Source organism: Mastomys coucha, unplaced genomic scaffold (genome assembly GCF_008632895.1).
Source record: "Mastomys coucha isolate ucsf_1 unplaced genomic scaffold, UCSF_Mcou_1 pScaffold21, whole genome shotgun sequence".
Lineage (NCBI taxonomy): Eukaryota > Metazoa > Chordata > Mammalia > Rodentia > Muridae > Mastomys > Mastomys coucha.
The window spans coordinates 111,019,984-111,036,959 of record NW_022196904.1 but is presented as its reverse complement, the minus strand read 5'-3'; the positions used below and the strand labels follow the sequence as shown (position 1 = coordinate 111,036,959).

Below are 16,976 nucleotides of genomic sequence, written 5' to 3'. Positions count from 1 at the left end.
CCAGGTCCATGTCTCCTGTAGGATGATGAATGACACTGTGCTTCAGAAGCCAGCCATCAACATCAACCTGACCCAGGACCTACAGGACAGGCTTCAAGAAAGAATGAAGGACATAGGTGTGGTAGCATTTGCCTGTAATCCTATCCCTCAGGAAGCTTTTTTTTTTTTTAAAGATTTATTTATTTGTTTTATGTATGTGAGTACACTGTAGCTGTCTTCAGACATATCAGAAGAGGGCATGGGATTCCGTTACAGATGGTTGTGAGCCACCATGTGGTGGCTGGAGATTGAATTCAGGACCTCTGGAAGAGCAGTCAGTGCTCTTAACCACTGAGCCATCTCTCCAGCCCAGGAATCATTTTATAATTAGGAAAACTGAGTATGTTCCTAAGAAGCTTGGGATTATAGGAAAAGTACCCCAGAAGAAGTTCAACAGAATAAAAGTATGAAAACAAGAGAAGACGACTGTGGTAAGCAGATGGGAGCTAAACTCACGTAGTGCTTGACAGGAGCACTCCCACTGAGCACTCCCACTGAGCACTCCCACTGAGCACTCCCACTGAGCACTACCTCAGAGCTACAGCCCTGGCTCTTGGCTATTGTTTGTTTTAGCATTTATTTTTCTTTTATTTGTGTGTGTGTGTGATCATTATGCACTCATGCACATGGTCAGATGCACACAGAGGCCATGATGGACTTCAGATCCTTTGGAGCTAGAGTTACAGGCCCCATCCAAATTCTCTCATCTGATAAAGCTGCAATTGTTCTTAGTCTTGGAGCCATTAGCCTCCAGTTCTTTTTTGCTGTTGTATGTATGTATGTTTGTTTGTTTGTTTGTTTTGTTTTTGATACATGGTTTCTTTGGGTAGCCCTGGCTGCCCTGGAAATCATTCTGTAGATCAGGCTGGCTTCAAATCCACAGCGATACACCTGCCTCTGCCTCTCTAGTGCTGGGACTAAAGGCATGCATCACCACTGCCCAGCATAGTTCTTTGTTTTTTTGAGACAAGGTCTTTCTATTGTAAGGCAGACCTGGAACTCCCTAGATAGCCTAAGATAGCATCACTTTTCCCAGTAATTCTTCTGCCTCAGCTTCTTAAGGGTTGGGATTACTGGTACACAATACCATACCTATGTCCTTCATTCTTTTTGATGATCTTGGGGTCAAGTTGATGTTGGTTGTTCATTTCTGATGTCACAGTCCTGTTGAGGTCACCTCAGCGTTGTCCCTGGCTTTGCCACATGTTCCTTACAGTTTGTTCAGTTTCTTTTCTTTTTTTTTTTTCTTTTTCTTTTTTTTCGAGACAGGGATTCTCTGTACAGTCCTGGCTGTCCTGGAACTCACTCTGGAGACCAGTCTGGCCTCAAACTCAGAAATCCACTTGCCTCTGCCTCCCAATTGCTGAGATTAAAGGCATGTGCCACCACTGCCCGGTTCCTGCAATTAAAGCTGATTGGTAATGCTATCCAGAGAGTCTCCTTTCTGTTCCGTGTGATGAGCTCCCACCGCACTAGCTCCAGTTTCCACTGCTTGTACACGTTGCTATTCTTGAATTTTTGCTGCAGAAACAAGTCTCCAGGCCCTTCAGAACATGCCCAAAGTGCTCCGGGATGTGGAAGCCCTGAAGCAGGAGGCGTCTTTTCTGAAAGAACAAATGATTCTTGTCAAAGAGGACATTAAAAAGTTTGAGCAGGACACTTCACAGTCCATGCAGGTACTTTGGCTTCTGTACTCGATGTGGGTCTTTCTGTTCTGCGGGTGATCTGGCTCATGGGGATTTAGAATTCAGAACTCTCCCTGGAGCTCAGGCCACCTAACTCTGCACCTAACTTATTTTCTCAGCTGATTATTGGGGCGAAGGGTAAGGACACTCACAAAGCACTGCTTCAGGTCGGTGAGGGCAGAGCCAAGGGGACTGTTGCTTCCCTGCGCACATGGTCTCTCTTTCAGGTCTTGGTGGAGATTGACCAGGTGAAGTCCAGGATGCAGCTTGCTGCGGACTCTCTTCAGGAAGCTGACAAGTGGAGCACACTGAGTGCTGATATTGAGGAGACCTTCAAAACTCAAGTATGTCCCTTTACAGGGCACACTGTGCCAGGCATTTACGGAGGAGCTCGGGGCTTGGTGTCCGTGGCAGCAGACAGAAGCATTGGGCTGTCCTAGGGGGAGGCTAGCCCTGAGCATATCCACCCTCTTTTGCTTGACGGAAGCCCAGGAGACATGCACAGGCAGAGAAGATGGGCTGGGTGCGACCTTGGGAAGTTACTTCACTTCTCAGGAGCTATAAAAGTTGAAAGCAGTAATTGCTTTGAAACCTGCTTGCCAGTGTGCAGTGAAGTGATGTGGTTTGAAGAACTCCCAGAAAGCAAAACAAACTACAACCCAACTCTCCAAGCCCCTAACTTCTCTTCTGTAGACACTTACCAGTTGTTCCTCCAGATGTCCCCCACCTTGTCCACAAACAGCACCATGCACGGTGTGAGTACCAGTCACCCGTCTTCCTCTCCAGTCTCTCTCTGTCTCTGAAACTCCCTAGTAGCTGTGGCTGGCCCTGAAGTCTTCCAAGTATTGGGGGTTTCTTTCTTTCTTTTCTTCTTCTTCTTCTTTTTTAGTTGTTTTAAAGAATTTATTTACTTATTTATTTATTATATGTGCATTTTTTGTTTGTTTGTTTGTTTGCCTGTACATGTATCTGTGCACTGCGTGCTTGCCTGGTCTCTCAGAGGCTGAAAGAGAGCATTGGTAGTGGAGCTGTGTTGTAGATGTATCAGTTGGGGTTGGGTTCCACAACCTGGTATTTTCTTTGCTTGTGGGTTTCTACAACAGTCTGTCTGTTGCAAAGAGAAGGTTCCTTGATGAGGGGTAAGGACTACAGTTACCTGTGGGCGTTAGGACAGCTGTTTAGGCTGGAATTCTTGATCATCTTTGTTTCTGTCTGTAAAATGGGAATATATCTAGGCTCCTGTCAGTATCACTCTGAGGACTACCCTTACGGGAGGGACCTTGCAGGCTGCACAGCAAGCAGGGAAAAACGGATCAGGTAAAAATGAAACTCAGCTCAGCCCCATTTGGTAACCGGTGCTGGACCAAGACTTCTTGGAGTCCAAGCCAGATCATTTTACTTTAGCCACACACATTTAAACACAGCACAACTATGAACAAAGTATTCAGTTCACAATTAACTCCGCCCCATCAGTACAACACGGATTAAGATGTGTTTACATTGGAGCTCTTTACAAAGGCCATGTGGCTTCATCTGTCAGATGGGATCTTGTTGACTTTGAGACAGTGCTCAAGGCAAGGGTCTAGGGAGAATGACTGGGGTAGACGTGATGCCTGGCCCTAGGATAACACAGAAGTCCAAATGGCATCTCTCACAAGGATGAGTTTCACAGCCTAGGAGTAAAGCTGAAGGTTTTCGGGGAGTCTCTGATTAATAGTATCTGGGGAATACGGGCAAAGCCTGGCCCAACAGGTAGCAAAGGATTACCAGGCTGTAAACTACATTTCCCCCAGTATTCTGGGAGAAGTGGTTAGATATCTCCCTTTGGGGAGATCAGCTGTGTGTTTAACTTTCCTGGCGTCTCCAGTGTCTGCACAAGGCCTTTTTGCCTTCTACGTACACTGATCTGTGGGTACAAGGACAAATATTGAGAAAGTAATTAGGAATGGTTCTGGTTTAGGAAAGTGGTGGTTGTAGGCTCTCTTCCAAGATCATTGACTTCACCAGCATGGGCAGTTGGCTAGGTTGCCAGTACCAGGCATGGTTTCCCTCATTGGAGAGGTGTTGGTTACCACAATGAATTCTTACCACTAGTGCCCACACTCAGGATTATCAAGCTGTGCTGCTTGTTGTTGTGGGTCATAGGAGTCTGTCATAGCTGGGTAGGATTGCTGTTTGCCTTGTCCCCTGGAAACTTCATGAGACGTAGTGCTCAGGGAGGGGCTTTCAGGCCAGTTCCCAGCTCAGGTCCTCTGGGCCCTGTGTCTGAAGTGAATGGTGCCTTCAGCAACAGGGACTTACCTTTCCACCACTTGGGGGCAGCCAAGGGCAATAGCAATAACCTGTAACATTGTTTCTTGGATAGCAACCCTGACCAACAACTCAAAAGAGGGCTTTTCCTGCCTGGTGTTGGGGGTTTTGTTAGACAGTGTATGGCTCTGGGAGGGAGCATTGGTAGCCCAGATGGGAATGTTTCACTTAATCATCCCTTCTCTCTCTCTCTCCCTCTCTCCCTTTCTTTCCCTCTCTTTCCCTCTCTCCCCCCCCTACACACACACACACACACACTCTCTCTCTCTCTCTCTCTCTCTCTCTCTCTCTCTCTCTCTCTCTCTCTCTCATACCTACTTATTTATATTATGGGTATTTTTATGTAGTTAATAGTTTGATTCATTATGGCTTTTTAGACATCTGCTTTTTTATCCTTCTCTTTTCTTCTATATTTATCTTCCCCTCTCCGTAACTAGACACACTCCCTGTTTCTCCCATTTCCCATTCAGATCCCTTGCTCTGCTCTCCCTCTCTGTTGCTCCTCCTCACCACTCCCAATGCTCCCTTACTTTCCTGCTTCCTGCAGTTACTCCAGTGCTGGCGACCCCTGGTGGCTGTCAGTGCTCCGAGAGGAGATAAGGAGTCACTGAAGGAGGAATGTGTTAGGCTAGGTGTCTTGCAGCTCTGACTGAGTAGCAATCAGCTTGACTCTTTGATTACACGATTTCACAGAACACAGACAGATTATATCATTTTTGTCTCTGGACATGTGTTTGATTTTTTCATTAAATGTCTGGGGTTACAAGTTAGCATGATTAGAAAGTACAAGTAGAACAGATTTTATTTTTATTGTTAGCCCTGTAACTCCAGTTCATAGAATCTAAAGACTGTCTCTGCCAACGCCATCACATTTATTGTATGACAACCTGCTTTTAGGCTGGTATTCCAGACAAACAGAAAATATCTGAACTAGGTTTTTTATGAATGACAAATTCTGTCTTCAGACACACCAGAAGAGGTCATCAGATCCCATTACAGATAGTTGTGAGCCACCCTGTGGTTGCTGGGGATTGAACTCAGTACCTCTGAAAGAGCAGTAAGTCCTCTAACAGCTGAACCATTTCTTTAGCCTGAATAGCAAATTCTTATAGCTAACTCCTTTACTATATCCTGTCATCACCTATGCTATAAAGTAGGAAAAGTTGTTTTAGTCTATCTTATTTGCTGAATTCTACTCCTCTGGGGGTGTATCTCATATGACCCCTACTTTTTTTTTGAGACAGGGTTTCTCTGTGTAGCCCTGCCTGTCCTAGAACTCACTCTGTAGACCAAACTGGCCTTGAACTCAGAAATCCACCTGCCTCTGCCTCCCAAGTGCTGGGATTAAAGGAGTGCACCACCACTGCTGGCTGACCCCCTATTTTTAAACTATGTTTTCAGAGAGCTCTAAGTGTATTGTAAAAAGAGACCTTGAATCTGTAACCTCTTCTCCTGGTCAGTCAGAATTTGTCAGTTATCTCTATTTTCCCTGCACCAGTTATACTGTTTGAGTTTGCTTAGGGGTGGATACCCTAAGAAGATTCCTGGAATCATGGTCTTGTAAAGAAATTTCTAGCATCTTAGTGCTTATCTGTGCTCATCACGATCTCCGGGGCATAGGAACACTTTTAGTTAGGCCTAGATAAAGTTATTTCCCTAAAACCAGAAGGGATGTCAGTTTAAGACTTTCCTATAAAGACTCAGACATAATTTTCTCAGGAAAAGACATAAAATGAACCGCAACACAGAAAGTCCCCAAGAATGCAACATGCAGAGACCAAAACCTAAAAGTAAGAGACAGAAGGAGAGCAATGGCAGTGATCGCAGTGTTCAGCTCAGCTTCTGTTTTTGAGATAGGGTCTCAGTATGTAACCCTAGTTGGCCTGTAACTCATTATGTAGACCAGGCTGGCCTCTAACTCACAGAACTCTGCCTGCCTCTGCCTCCTGAGTGCTGATATCAAAGGTGTGTGCCATTACTTCCTGGCTTCAGATTATTTCTTAAAGACAAATTTGTAGAGAAGAAAATACCAAGTTAAAGTATGGATTTCTTGTTTCTGTTAATGCTGGAAATAGAAGCCAGGGCCTTAGACCATGCACACTACCACTGAGTTACATCTCTAGCCCTGTGGGGTTTTTTTATTATTGTGTGTATGTGTAACGTGTGTGCACCCATGTATGATATGTGAATGAGTGCTCCTGTACATGCTATAGTGTCCATATATGGAGGGCTGCAGGCTACCTTCAGAAGTCTGTTCTCTTTTTCCACTGTAGGTTCCAGAGATCAAACTCAGGGTGGCAGGCTTGCATGGCAACTGCTATTACCTGCCTGTGAATATTTTTAAGACTCTTGACACATTGTTAAGTTGCCCTGAAAGTAAGACAATATACATTAAAGATGATTTCATTGTTATTTATATATCTATGTGTGTCTGTGTGAGTAGATGGAGGTGTGAATGTCAGAACACTATATCAGAAACCAGGAGCTAAAGGCTATTGTGAGCCTTTCAGTATGGGTGCTGGTGCTTTACTGAGCAACAAGCCCTCCTAGCCATGGAACCACTCCCTTAGCCCCAGACACTATGCATTATAATAGCAGACAGATTTTTTTTTTTTGCATCTTTATCAAAAATAGCCATTTTTGGTACTTTCCCAGCTAGAAGAAGATGGTACTTCCTTGTTTTAATTTTTGCTTGTTAAACATAATTTTTATGTACCCTTTTTATTCTTATGAATTAACTTTTTTAACTGAAAACTATTTTTTAAATTAAATTGTGTGTGTGTGTGTGTGTGTATGAGTGTGCACATGTACACGCAAGCAGTTGTGTCAGTCAGTGTACACTTGTAGTGGTCAGAGGACAATTTGTGAGAGTCAGTTCTTCCTTCCCGTCATGTGGAGTCCTGCGGGCCACACTGAGACTGTTACGCTTGTTTGCAAGCACCTTTACCTGCTGAACCGTCTCTGCAGCCCCAGGAGTTGCCTTCTGGTGCATTTTCTCCATCTCCTGTTGAGGTATGGAGAGTCTTTAAAATAAGCATCTTCTGTTTTGTCTTCTTATAGGACATAGCTGTGATTTCTGCAAAACTGACTGGTATGCAGAACAGCTTGATGATGCTTGTGGATACTCCAGACTACTCTGAAAAATGTGTGCACCTGGAGGCTCTGAAGAACAGACTGGAGGCCCTGGCCAGCCCCCAGATCGTAGCAGCATTCACCTCTCAGTCTGTGGGTGAGTGTAGCAAGGTTCAACTGTGGGTGCCTTTCTGTGTAAATATAGAGCTTGGCTCATGAGTCTTTAGAATAGCTGCAAGATGGTTAAATTATGTAGATTGTAGATAAATGTAACCTCATGATGCTTCTATATATTTTATATAAAGTTTCCTGACATACGGAATAGTTGGAACAGGTACCATGAAGATGGCCCTAGGTCTCACCATTGTCATTTTCCCATCCCACCTCCCCCTGCTGGGGATGGAGCCCAGGCCTGGCAAGAGCTTGCCACTAAGTTTCATGCTAACCTTATGCTTGCTTTATCACACGTCTGCTGCTCCTTCTTGATGTTTCTTTTTCTTTTATTGTTGTTGATTTGGCAGATCTGCCACTGACTGCCACCCCAGGTCTTTTGTGTGGGGAGTCGTGGTATTGTGGTGAGACCCAGGGCTTTGTGCACATTAAGCATTCACCTTACCCTAAAAGTAAGTTGCAGACATCAGCATACTTCGCTCTTCATCCACAAAATATCAGCTAATCAAAGAAATAGCAGCAGTGAAGCTGTCCTTTTTTCTCCTCTTGAATCAGCATCCCCCTGTGTAGCCGTGGCTAGGCTGGAACTTGATATATAGACCAGGCTGGTCTCTAGCTAATAGTGATTCAACTGCCTCGGCTTCTCAAGCGCTGAGACTCAGTGTGTGTGGTACCATGCAGGGCACTGTGGTTTGCTGATCTTCACAGCTGTTTGTGGCCTGCGCTCACTGCTGCTGCGTGTGTGTCATGTGAGGCCTTCTCTTCTGAGTTCCGTGTTCTCTTGACCCTATCCTGTCGAAGCCCTCAGAAGCCATTTCATCAGCAGACTTGAAGGCCTGGGATCAGTCCGCACTTCTCTGTCTTTGCAGCCTTCCACAGTCGACAGTGGTATTTTGCATCCTCTCTCCTGTTCTGCAAACACCTCCTCTTAGCTTCCTAGATGCAGCATTAGTTCTGTTAATGATGGCATGTTTCTGGGATGAACCGAGGCTGTTTTAAAGAGCTCTGATTCTTCAGTTTGCTTTAGTGTTTGCTGTTAGCATTCTTTTCTTTGAAAGTTATATTAATAAGCTGCACAATTATAAACATGAATGTACAGACAGCTGCACATATGAGCTCTTGTTACATGTATAAATATCATACAATTTCAATGTATTCAGTTTAACCATATAATTTTTTTTTATTAAATAAGGACATTATTGAGAGCAAAATAAAACTTTTTGTAGCTTTTAAAAAGATTCTGTGAACTCAGCAGTGGCGGTGCACACCTTTAATCCTAGCACTTGGCAAAGGCAGTAGGATCTCTTGAGTTGGCGGGCAGCCTGGAGTGAGGCCATAGTGAGTTCCAGGACAGCCAGGGCTATACAGAGAAGTCTTGTCTTGAAAATGAAAAGAGAAAGAGAGAGAGAGAGAGAGAGAGAGAGAGAAAGAGAGAGAGAGAGAGAGACAGAGAGAGAGACAGAGAGAGAGACAGAGAGAGAGAGAGAGACTGTATGTACTTTGTGTATAACATGCTGATTTGATACACACTATAATTACTATGATCAAGGGGTCACGCCTATCACACACAGTTGCCCCTTTGGTTTTTTGGTGAGAACACTAATGATCTACTCAGAGCAAACCTCTATAACGCATTACTGTTAGCTGTCATAGCTGAGGTCCTCTGTCTCCCATCCCTCCTTGGCAGCCCCCATTTTCCTTTGTTTCTCTAAGCTCAGCTGTTGAGAGTTCATGTATAAATGTGATCAGACTTGCTCTTTCTCTCAACTCTGGTGGGGTGCTTCCCAAGTTCTTCTATGTACTTGTAAATGGTAAGCTTTCTTTCTGTTTGATGGCTGAAGAGAACAAAGTCGCCCTCCAAGTGACCCCAAATTGATGGGTTTGAATCCAGGACCTTGTTCATGCCAGGTAGGCCCTCTGCCAGTGGGATCCTATCCCTGGGGAAGTGCTTTTAGTCATTAAGCTGGGACCGGAGCTCCATGGGTCGCCAAGTGCTCAGTGTGAGGGGAGGCAGCCTAACCTCCCACCTCTAGTGACATCGCTCTCCCTTCTGAGATGCTCGGCTCCTGCTCAGCTCTCCCTAGTCAAGGCCTCCCTTAGTCTGTTGTTGAAGCCACACCAAAGTCGGGACTCTACATGGAGATATAACTCAGCGGTAGAGTTCTCACCTAGTGTGTACAATGCCTTGGCCTTAGCCTACCAGAAAAAATGAACCCAAGCAAACAGGTTTGCTTAATTCATTTGTTTTAGTAGGGTTTTTGTGTGTGGAACCTGGGATCTTTACATGCAGAAGCATGTCTGCACAGATTATTTTATTCCTTTTCCCTCTTGAATGCCTTTTATTCTTATTGCCTTAGCCACTCTGATTCAGACTTCCAGTATCATGTTGGATATAACTAAAGAAAGTAGACTTGTTTTGTTCCTTGCCTTTAAAAAATATTTTTAGATTTATTTATTTTATTTTATATGTAGGAGTGTTTTGCCTCAGTTTGTATGTGTGCCCTATGCATTCCCAGTGCCCACAGAAGTCAGAAGGCATTGGATCCCATGAACTGTAATTATGGATGGTTGTGGACCACTATAGAGGTGCTGGAACCAAACCCCAGTCAGTCTTCTGCAGGAGCAACAAATGCGTCCAGCTGCTGAGGCTTCTCTACAGGGCCTTGTTCTTTATCTTTACAAGTGGTGGCTTCGACGGGATAAGGCAGTTTCCTTCTACTCCTAAATGGCCGAGTGTTTTTATCCTGAAAGAGTGTTGAGTTTGAGGCTGGAGGTTAAGAGGAATTGTTTCTTTGCAGAGGACCAGAGTTCAGTTCCCAGAGCCTTACAGTCACCTTCAGCTCCAGAGGACCTGATGACCTCTTGGCCTACACAGGCACTCACACGCACATGCACAGACACACATAAAGTAAAATAAAAATAAGTTGTTTTTTTTAAGTTGTTGAGTTTTATTACTAAACACTTTTCTTTATCTGTTGAGGTGGTCGTTACCTCCCCTTGACATTGAATTACATTATGTTATATTACTTTTTTGAGGATATGGTCCTTTTAATGTGCTGCTGAATTTAAGTTGGTAGACTTTTTTTTTATTGAGTTTTTTTTTTTTTTTTTAAAGAATGTGTAGTGTAGCCCAGAATGTGTAGTGTAGCCCAGGCTGACCTCTAACTGACTGTGTGCTGAGGGTAACCTTGAACTTCCTTTCTGTGTGTGGGCATGCCACTTCCTGTATGTTGAAAGTCAGAGGACAGCTTTTGATAGTCTACCTATTCTGCTTTGCAGGACAGAGTCTCCCTGTTTCTCTTCTGCATGCTCTAGGCAAGCTGGCTGGAGCTGTCGTTCTCTTGTCTCTGCCTCTAACAGATGTACACCTTTGTACCTGGGTTCAGGTTAAACCAGAGGATCAAACTTGCATGACAAGTGCTTTTGCTCACTGAGCCAGCTTCCTGACCTGAGCTTGAACCTTTTTACTTTTTCTTTTATGTGCGTTGGTATTTTGCTTGCATGTATGTCTGTGTGAGGGTTTTAGATCCCCTGGAACTGGAATTACAGTTGTGAGCTGTCATGTGCATGCTGGAAATTGAACCTGGGTCCTCTGGAAGAGTAGCCAGTGCTCTTAACCACTGAGCCATCTCTCCAGCCCTGACTGTGAACTTCTGAGCCTCTTGTTTCTACCTCCTGAGTGCTGTTATTTCAAGTGTAAATAGTTTTATGTTGTGCTTAGGATCAAGCCCCTTCCTTCTACCCTCTCTTTTTGGTTTGTTTTTCTTTCTTTCTTTCTTTCTATCTTTCTTTCTTTCTTTCTTTCTTTCTTTCTTTCTTTCTTTCTTTCTTTCTTTCTTTCTTTTTTAGATAGGGTCTTGCTGTGTAGCACTGTCTGGTCAGAAACTCACTGTGCAGAACAGGTTGGTCTCACACTCAGAATATCTTTGAGATTCAGTTTTGGTAGTTTGTATGGAAGAATTTATCATTTTCATCAAGGATATCTGATGTGTTGTTTTATAACAGTCCAAAGTACTTTCCTATTATCCTTTCAGCAGTATCGTCTTGGTTTTCATTTGTCACCGTGTGTGTTTAATGATTCTCTCTCATTTAAGCATTCTTGTTTTTTTGTTTGTTTGTTCATTTTTTTTACTTATGTCTAGGTAGACTTTTCAGTCTTCTGCCTTGCTCAGACTTCTGGCTTTGCTGGTCTCCTTTTCCATTCCCTGTTCTCTGCTTATCCCATGATCCTCGTGGTAGCCGACCTAACTTATCTTTCTTTGGTTTGTTTGAGGTAGAGTCTCACTGTATCACTGCAGTCCTTGAGCGGCCTTGGGTTCTCAGTCCTCCTGCTCATACCTTCACCCTGGCAGTGTTACTTAAGTAATCCTTTTAGTGCAGTTCCGTGTACTTCCAGCAACTGTTTTGTGCTAATCTAGCAAGAAACTGACACAGGGCAGGGGATGCCACTGCCCTCGTATTGCTTCTCTGCGTGGGGGAAGAGCCAGTGGTTACATAAAGAGCCTGATGCAGTAAGTGCAGTGTGGTGGGCCCTGGGAAGGGGGAGGCATGGCAGGCCTCAAAGGGGAGCCAGTGCAGGGTGACTGGGGAGGACCCAGGAGGCCAAGCTAGATCATGACAAGCAGCAAGGCCCGCAGCAGCCAAGAGTGTGATTTGTTCTTGGGCATCTGATAGAAGGCTTGCTTGCTCTCTTGTCTTCAGTCCATGTAAACACTTAGAGCGTCAGATTAAGTGGCTGTTTTTGTGGATCAGAACAATTAAAAGTCAGCACCCCGTGGTTTCTCGTTGAACCACTTACTGAAGCTGGAGGTGCTGTTTCCTCACCTACGGAATGAGGGCGAGGGATGAGATGGCTTATTTTATAAACCATCAGTGACAGTTCATGCTTGGGGTAGGGCCAGGACCAGGACTAGGGAAGGGAAGTAGGCATACAGCTGGCAGTAGGAAGTAGGAGACCGAGGCTCAAAGCCTCCTGAAATGGTACACTCCAGCTTTGGTGTGCAGCCTGTCCTCATCTGTTTATCACCAGCAGCCACATGCACACTGCATAGCATGCTCTCTGGTTGCTTTTGTCTGTTTTTGAGACAGGGTTTCTCTGTGTAGCCCTGACTGTCCTGGAACTCGCTCTGTAGACCAGGCTGGCCTCGAACTCAGAAATCCACCTGCTCTGCCTCCAGAGTGCTGGGATCAAAGGCGTGTGCCACCACTGCCCAGACTTCCTGTTGCTTTTCAAAAATAAAATAATTTTATTATTTTAAGTGTATGGGTATTTGCTCGCTCTGGGCATATGTTTGTGCATGGTGCCCACAGAGGCCAAAAGTTCTAGAGGCTTTGGATCCTCTAGAACTAGAGTTTCAGATGGTTGCAAGTTGCCATGTAGGTCCTGGTGCTCTTCCAAACCATCTCTCTAGTCTCTTTATGTGTTGCTGTTATGTAGGCCAGGCTGTCATCCTCCTGTCTCAGCCTCCAGGGTGTTAGGATTCTAGGCATGTGTGACCATGCCCACCTAATCTTAGCTGTATTAATGATGCTTGGTACATTATTTTAATAAGCGTAGGCTTGCAGTGTCTGATAGCTGTACTCTGCCTTTAATTCTTTTGCTTATGATGCTCTTGTTTGAATTAAAGCAGTTATCTCAGTAGGAACTTCTGAATCTAGTTGACAAATATCTGAATTTATCAGTGAGTTGCTTGCCTTGGCGGCCCTGGGAAACCTGGTAACAGTGCATACACATTTTGTGTTCTTTAGATCAGTCTAAAGTATTCGTGAAGGTGTTTACTGAAATCGACCGGATGCCCCAGCTCCTTGCATACTACTATAAGTGCCACAAGGTAAGCAGCTGTGAGTAATTATGAATGCAGAGGGCCGTTAGCACTGGGCCAAAATCTTTCCTAGGTAAAGGCAAAATTAGACTCTGCCTTTTAGTCATTTTTCTTTTACTGAAAGCCAGTAGGGGGTGCTCTCGATTCACTCAGTAGATCACTTGGAATAAGTCCGTGGGTTTTCAGCCTGGATTCATTCACAGACTTAAATTTGTTTCTATTTCTGATTTTTAGAGGCCTGTCATGTCTTAGGCTTCATTTTGCCCTCAGCAAGCCATAAGAATTTTTGTGTTTTCAAGGAATAGGCTACCAACTTATAGTTTACTGGGCTAACCTTAATTCCTTCAAGCACAATACTCATGTTTTTTGTTTGTTTTAGTTGATGATGATGAGGATGATTGTGTGTGGTTCGTGTGTGCAGGCACAAGCAAGCTATGCTGTGTGTGTGGGTTAGAGGACAGCGTTATAGAATCTGCTTTCCTTCCACCTTTACGTGGGTTCCAGGGTCGCCAGGGCTCCAGGGAGCTCTTTATGCAGTGAGCCATCTTACTGGCCCTTGCATGTGTTTACATCATATGGTGCAGGGCATGAAGCATCAGCACACATTTATGGCCACTCTAAAGGCTCTTCAGGGAGGTGTAGTGACCCTGGCAGAAGCTCAGTGACGTGCTTTGAGTGGGGTCAGAGGAGACAGCATTGCTTGGGTTGACAGATTCAGAGTTAGAGGATGGCCAGAGCAGGAGCCTATGCCTTGCCTGTTTGTTTTCCGCTCCTTCTCAAGTGGACGAGTCTCAGCGGGTACTTATGTGCTCAGGACAGTAGACAGCAGTAAGTTCCATAGTGGCATGGGCAGTTTTCCAGTATGTTTTGGGGTACCAAGTAAGATACCCCCTTTGCTATGCCTCTGCAGGTACAGCTTCTAGCAGCCTGGCAAGAGCTGTGTCAGAGTGACCTTCCATTGGACCGGCAGCTCACTGGTCTCTACGATGCCTTGCTTGGGGCGTGGCACACGCAAACCCAGTGGGCCACACAGGTAACAGCTCGTCACTGGAGAATAAGCCTATAGTGGCATGGGAATGGGGGACTGCACTGGATTAAGTGCTGTCGTCACCCAAGGGGTTAACACACAGATTTATAAACCCACGTCAGCGAACCCTTGAGGTCTCCAAGGAAACTTCTTATCACTCTCCTCTGTATCTTAAATGGAATCTAATGAGTCAGTGTCCCCAGCGGTCGGCTGGGAGCCTCTGGTGTTGCTGAAAGCCATAGGCCCCTAGTCAGGTGGTGGAGAGAGCAGAGTAACCTTAAAGTTCAGGTCAAGTTCCCTTGTCTCACCCAGAGCTGGAAGAAAAGTCTCATTTTAGAGGTGACCTCTGAGCCAGGTGGGGTGTGGCCTAGGTTTTGAGTGGGAACCTCTTATCCCTTCCTCTCTCAGTCCACAGGCGTTTGTAGCCATAGGGTAGGAGCCACCCTTCCCTGTGTGACATCAGAGGCACACAGCTCTTCAGGGAGGGGAAAAGCCCATTTTACTTGGGAGTGCTGGTGGGTCAGGGCTGGTGGCTTATTTTCACAGATAGTCATGACTTAGGTAATCACCTGTCACTGGCTGGAATGAACTCTACTGTAGCTGGGGACAATCCCTTGTGTGGGGTTATGGCATTCACAATGGCTAAAGCATTTTGTTTTGATTTTCTTTTCATCCTGTGCACTCCTCAGACAATTCTTGCCAGGTAGCCAAGCCTGGCCTCAGACTCATGTGATCCTCCCTCCTCAGCCTCCAGTTCCCATCCTTGTTATTGTTGTTGAAACTAATCCAATTCAGATTTAGGCTCCAAGGTCCCAGTTTTAGTTCCCAATTTCCAGTGTCCCTGTCCGTCCACATTCATTCACACATCCTTGCCTCTTGTACATGTCTCATATCACAAGGATAAAAATAGCTCACATCTATACATGAAAATGTCCTGTGCCGTCTAAGAAGACCCTGCATTCTCAGCCTCAATTTTGGAAGGCATGTTCATTTGTACCTTTGGCACATGGCCTTTTTTCTTACTGGAGATGGGTGTGACAGGCAGATGTCTGCTGAAGCTCGGGCTAGTGCAAAGCAAGGCCAGAGACAACAGGGGGACATGTTGCCATAACCCCCACTTCCTCCTATCATTTCCTTTTATTTTAGTGGGTTTTGGGGATCAAGTCTGCAGTTTCACATATGCAAGGCCAGAACATTTCCATTGAGCTGTACTCTGGATCATCTTTCTTATTTTGTGTGGGGACAGGTTTTCTTAAGTTACTCAGGCTGGCCTTGAATCTTCCTGCCTTGTTCTTCCTAACTAGCTGGAGTTATAGGCCTGTACTAAACCCAGATTTCCTTTTCTTTTCTTTTCTTTTTAAAAATTGATGATTTTACAATTTATTTTGTTACTGTTTTGAGACAAGGTCTTACTCCATAGCCCAGGCTGACTTGAAATCCATTGTGTAGACAGGCATGGTAGTAGAGGCAGAGGCAGGTGGAGCTCTGTATGTTTGGAACCAGCCTGGTCTCCATAGCAAGTTTCAGGCCAGCTTGGGCTACATAGTGAGACCTATTGCCAGACTGTTTCCGACCTGCTACCTCCCGAATAGTGATACAGAGACTTATTATTATTCATTACAGCCTAGGCCTTAGCCGACTGCCTCCTAGCTAGCTTCTCTATCTGAAATTAACTTGACTATTCTATTCCACATTTGCCACGTGGCCTGTTACCTCTCACTCAGTCGGCCAGTCCCCACACCTGTGCCACCTCCATGCTGTGCTGGTGAATCTGGTATCTCTGAACTCCTCCCACAGCTCCTATCTCTGCCTGGCCTTTCCTCTCCGATTGGCCTTCGGCTCTTTACTAACCAGTTAAAAGGTGATGGAGGTGTATGTTTACAAAATACTAAGGCTGGTAATGATCAATAAAAATAACAATACCAAAGTCTGGCCACTATTGAACTCTCTGCACATACAGAAATCAACATTTAAATGATACAAAGTGAGCCTTTACACAGTGCATTAAAAGATTACCCCAACAGAGACTCTTTGTGAAAAAAAATGAAATTCACTTTGGCCTCCAATTCATAGCAGTTCTCCTGCCTCAGCTTCCCTAGTGCTGGGATTATAGTCATGCATCAGCAGACCTGTTTTTATTGTTGCTGTTGTTTTTACTGTTTTCTAGGATTAGAAAACAGTAAGTCTAAGTCTAATGTACTTGTAATCCTCCTGCCTGCATCCCCTGGGTGGAATCCTGTCATGCCTGTTTAGAGTGTAAGCACTCTATTAACTGAGCTATATTCTCACTCCTCCCCCGTATTCTAAGTGAAACTTTTAATCTTGTTCTTGTCCTGGGCCTCCAACCCTGGGTCCATGGCACACTAAACACATGATGCTTTGCCACTGAATGTGTCGTAGTCCTGTGTCACCACTCACTATGAAAGAAACTTTCAACTATAAAAAGCTGAAAGAATAGTGCAGCGAGCACCCTAAGGCTTTGCAGTGGAACTTTCCATGTATGCTTTATGGCAAATTTCTCCCTCTTTCCATGACTTCCATCTGCTCATTGAGACTACTAATTTTTTGGTTTATTTAAAGGTAATTTGCAGACATCGTTCACTTTAAAATACATATGTATTATCTGGTGCTGTTGATGATGCTATTGATTACATAATTTAATCTAGTCTGCTCTAGTGTTCTATACAGTGGAATAGTTTGTGGGCTGGTCTTTTGATGAGCCTTTTTTATTCATGCATTGTTGTATTCTTTATTGCTGAATATGTGACAGATGCAAATACATGTGTGCATGTTTACAAGCTCTTTCTCTTCTCTATTCCTCTTCCCTCTTTTTTTTTTTTTTTTTTTTTT

At 44.6% G+C, this 16,976-nt stretch overlaps 1 protein-coding gene across 1 annotated transcript in view; it reads left to right on the top strand.

Annotated features, from left to right (window-relative positions):
• Positions 1–16,976, top strand: part of Cog7 (component of oligomeric golgi complex 7) — a 60,609-nt gene that overhangs the window by 2,474 nt on the left and 41,159 nt on the right. The window contains exons 2-6 of the mRNA XM_031388163.1: positions 1,567–1,715; positions 1,952–2,068; positions 7,095–7,263; positions 13,026–13,108; positions 14,010–14,132. Of these exons, the coding sequence (XP_031244023.1) occupies positions 1,567–1,715; positions 1,952–2,068; positions 7,095–7,263; positions 13,026–13,108; positions 14,010–14,132 (641 nt within the window). The remainder of the gene's footprint in view (positions 1–1,566; positions 1,716–1,951; positions 2,069–7,094; positions 7,264–13,025; positions 13,109–14,009; positions 14,133–16,976) is intronic.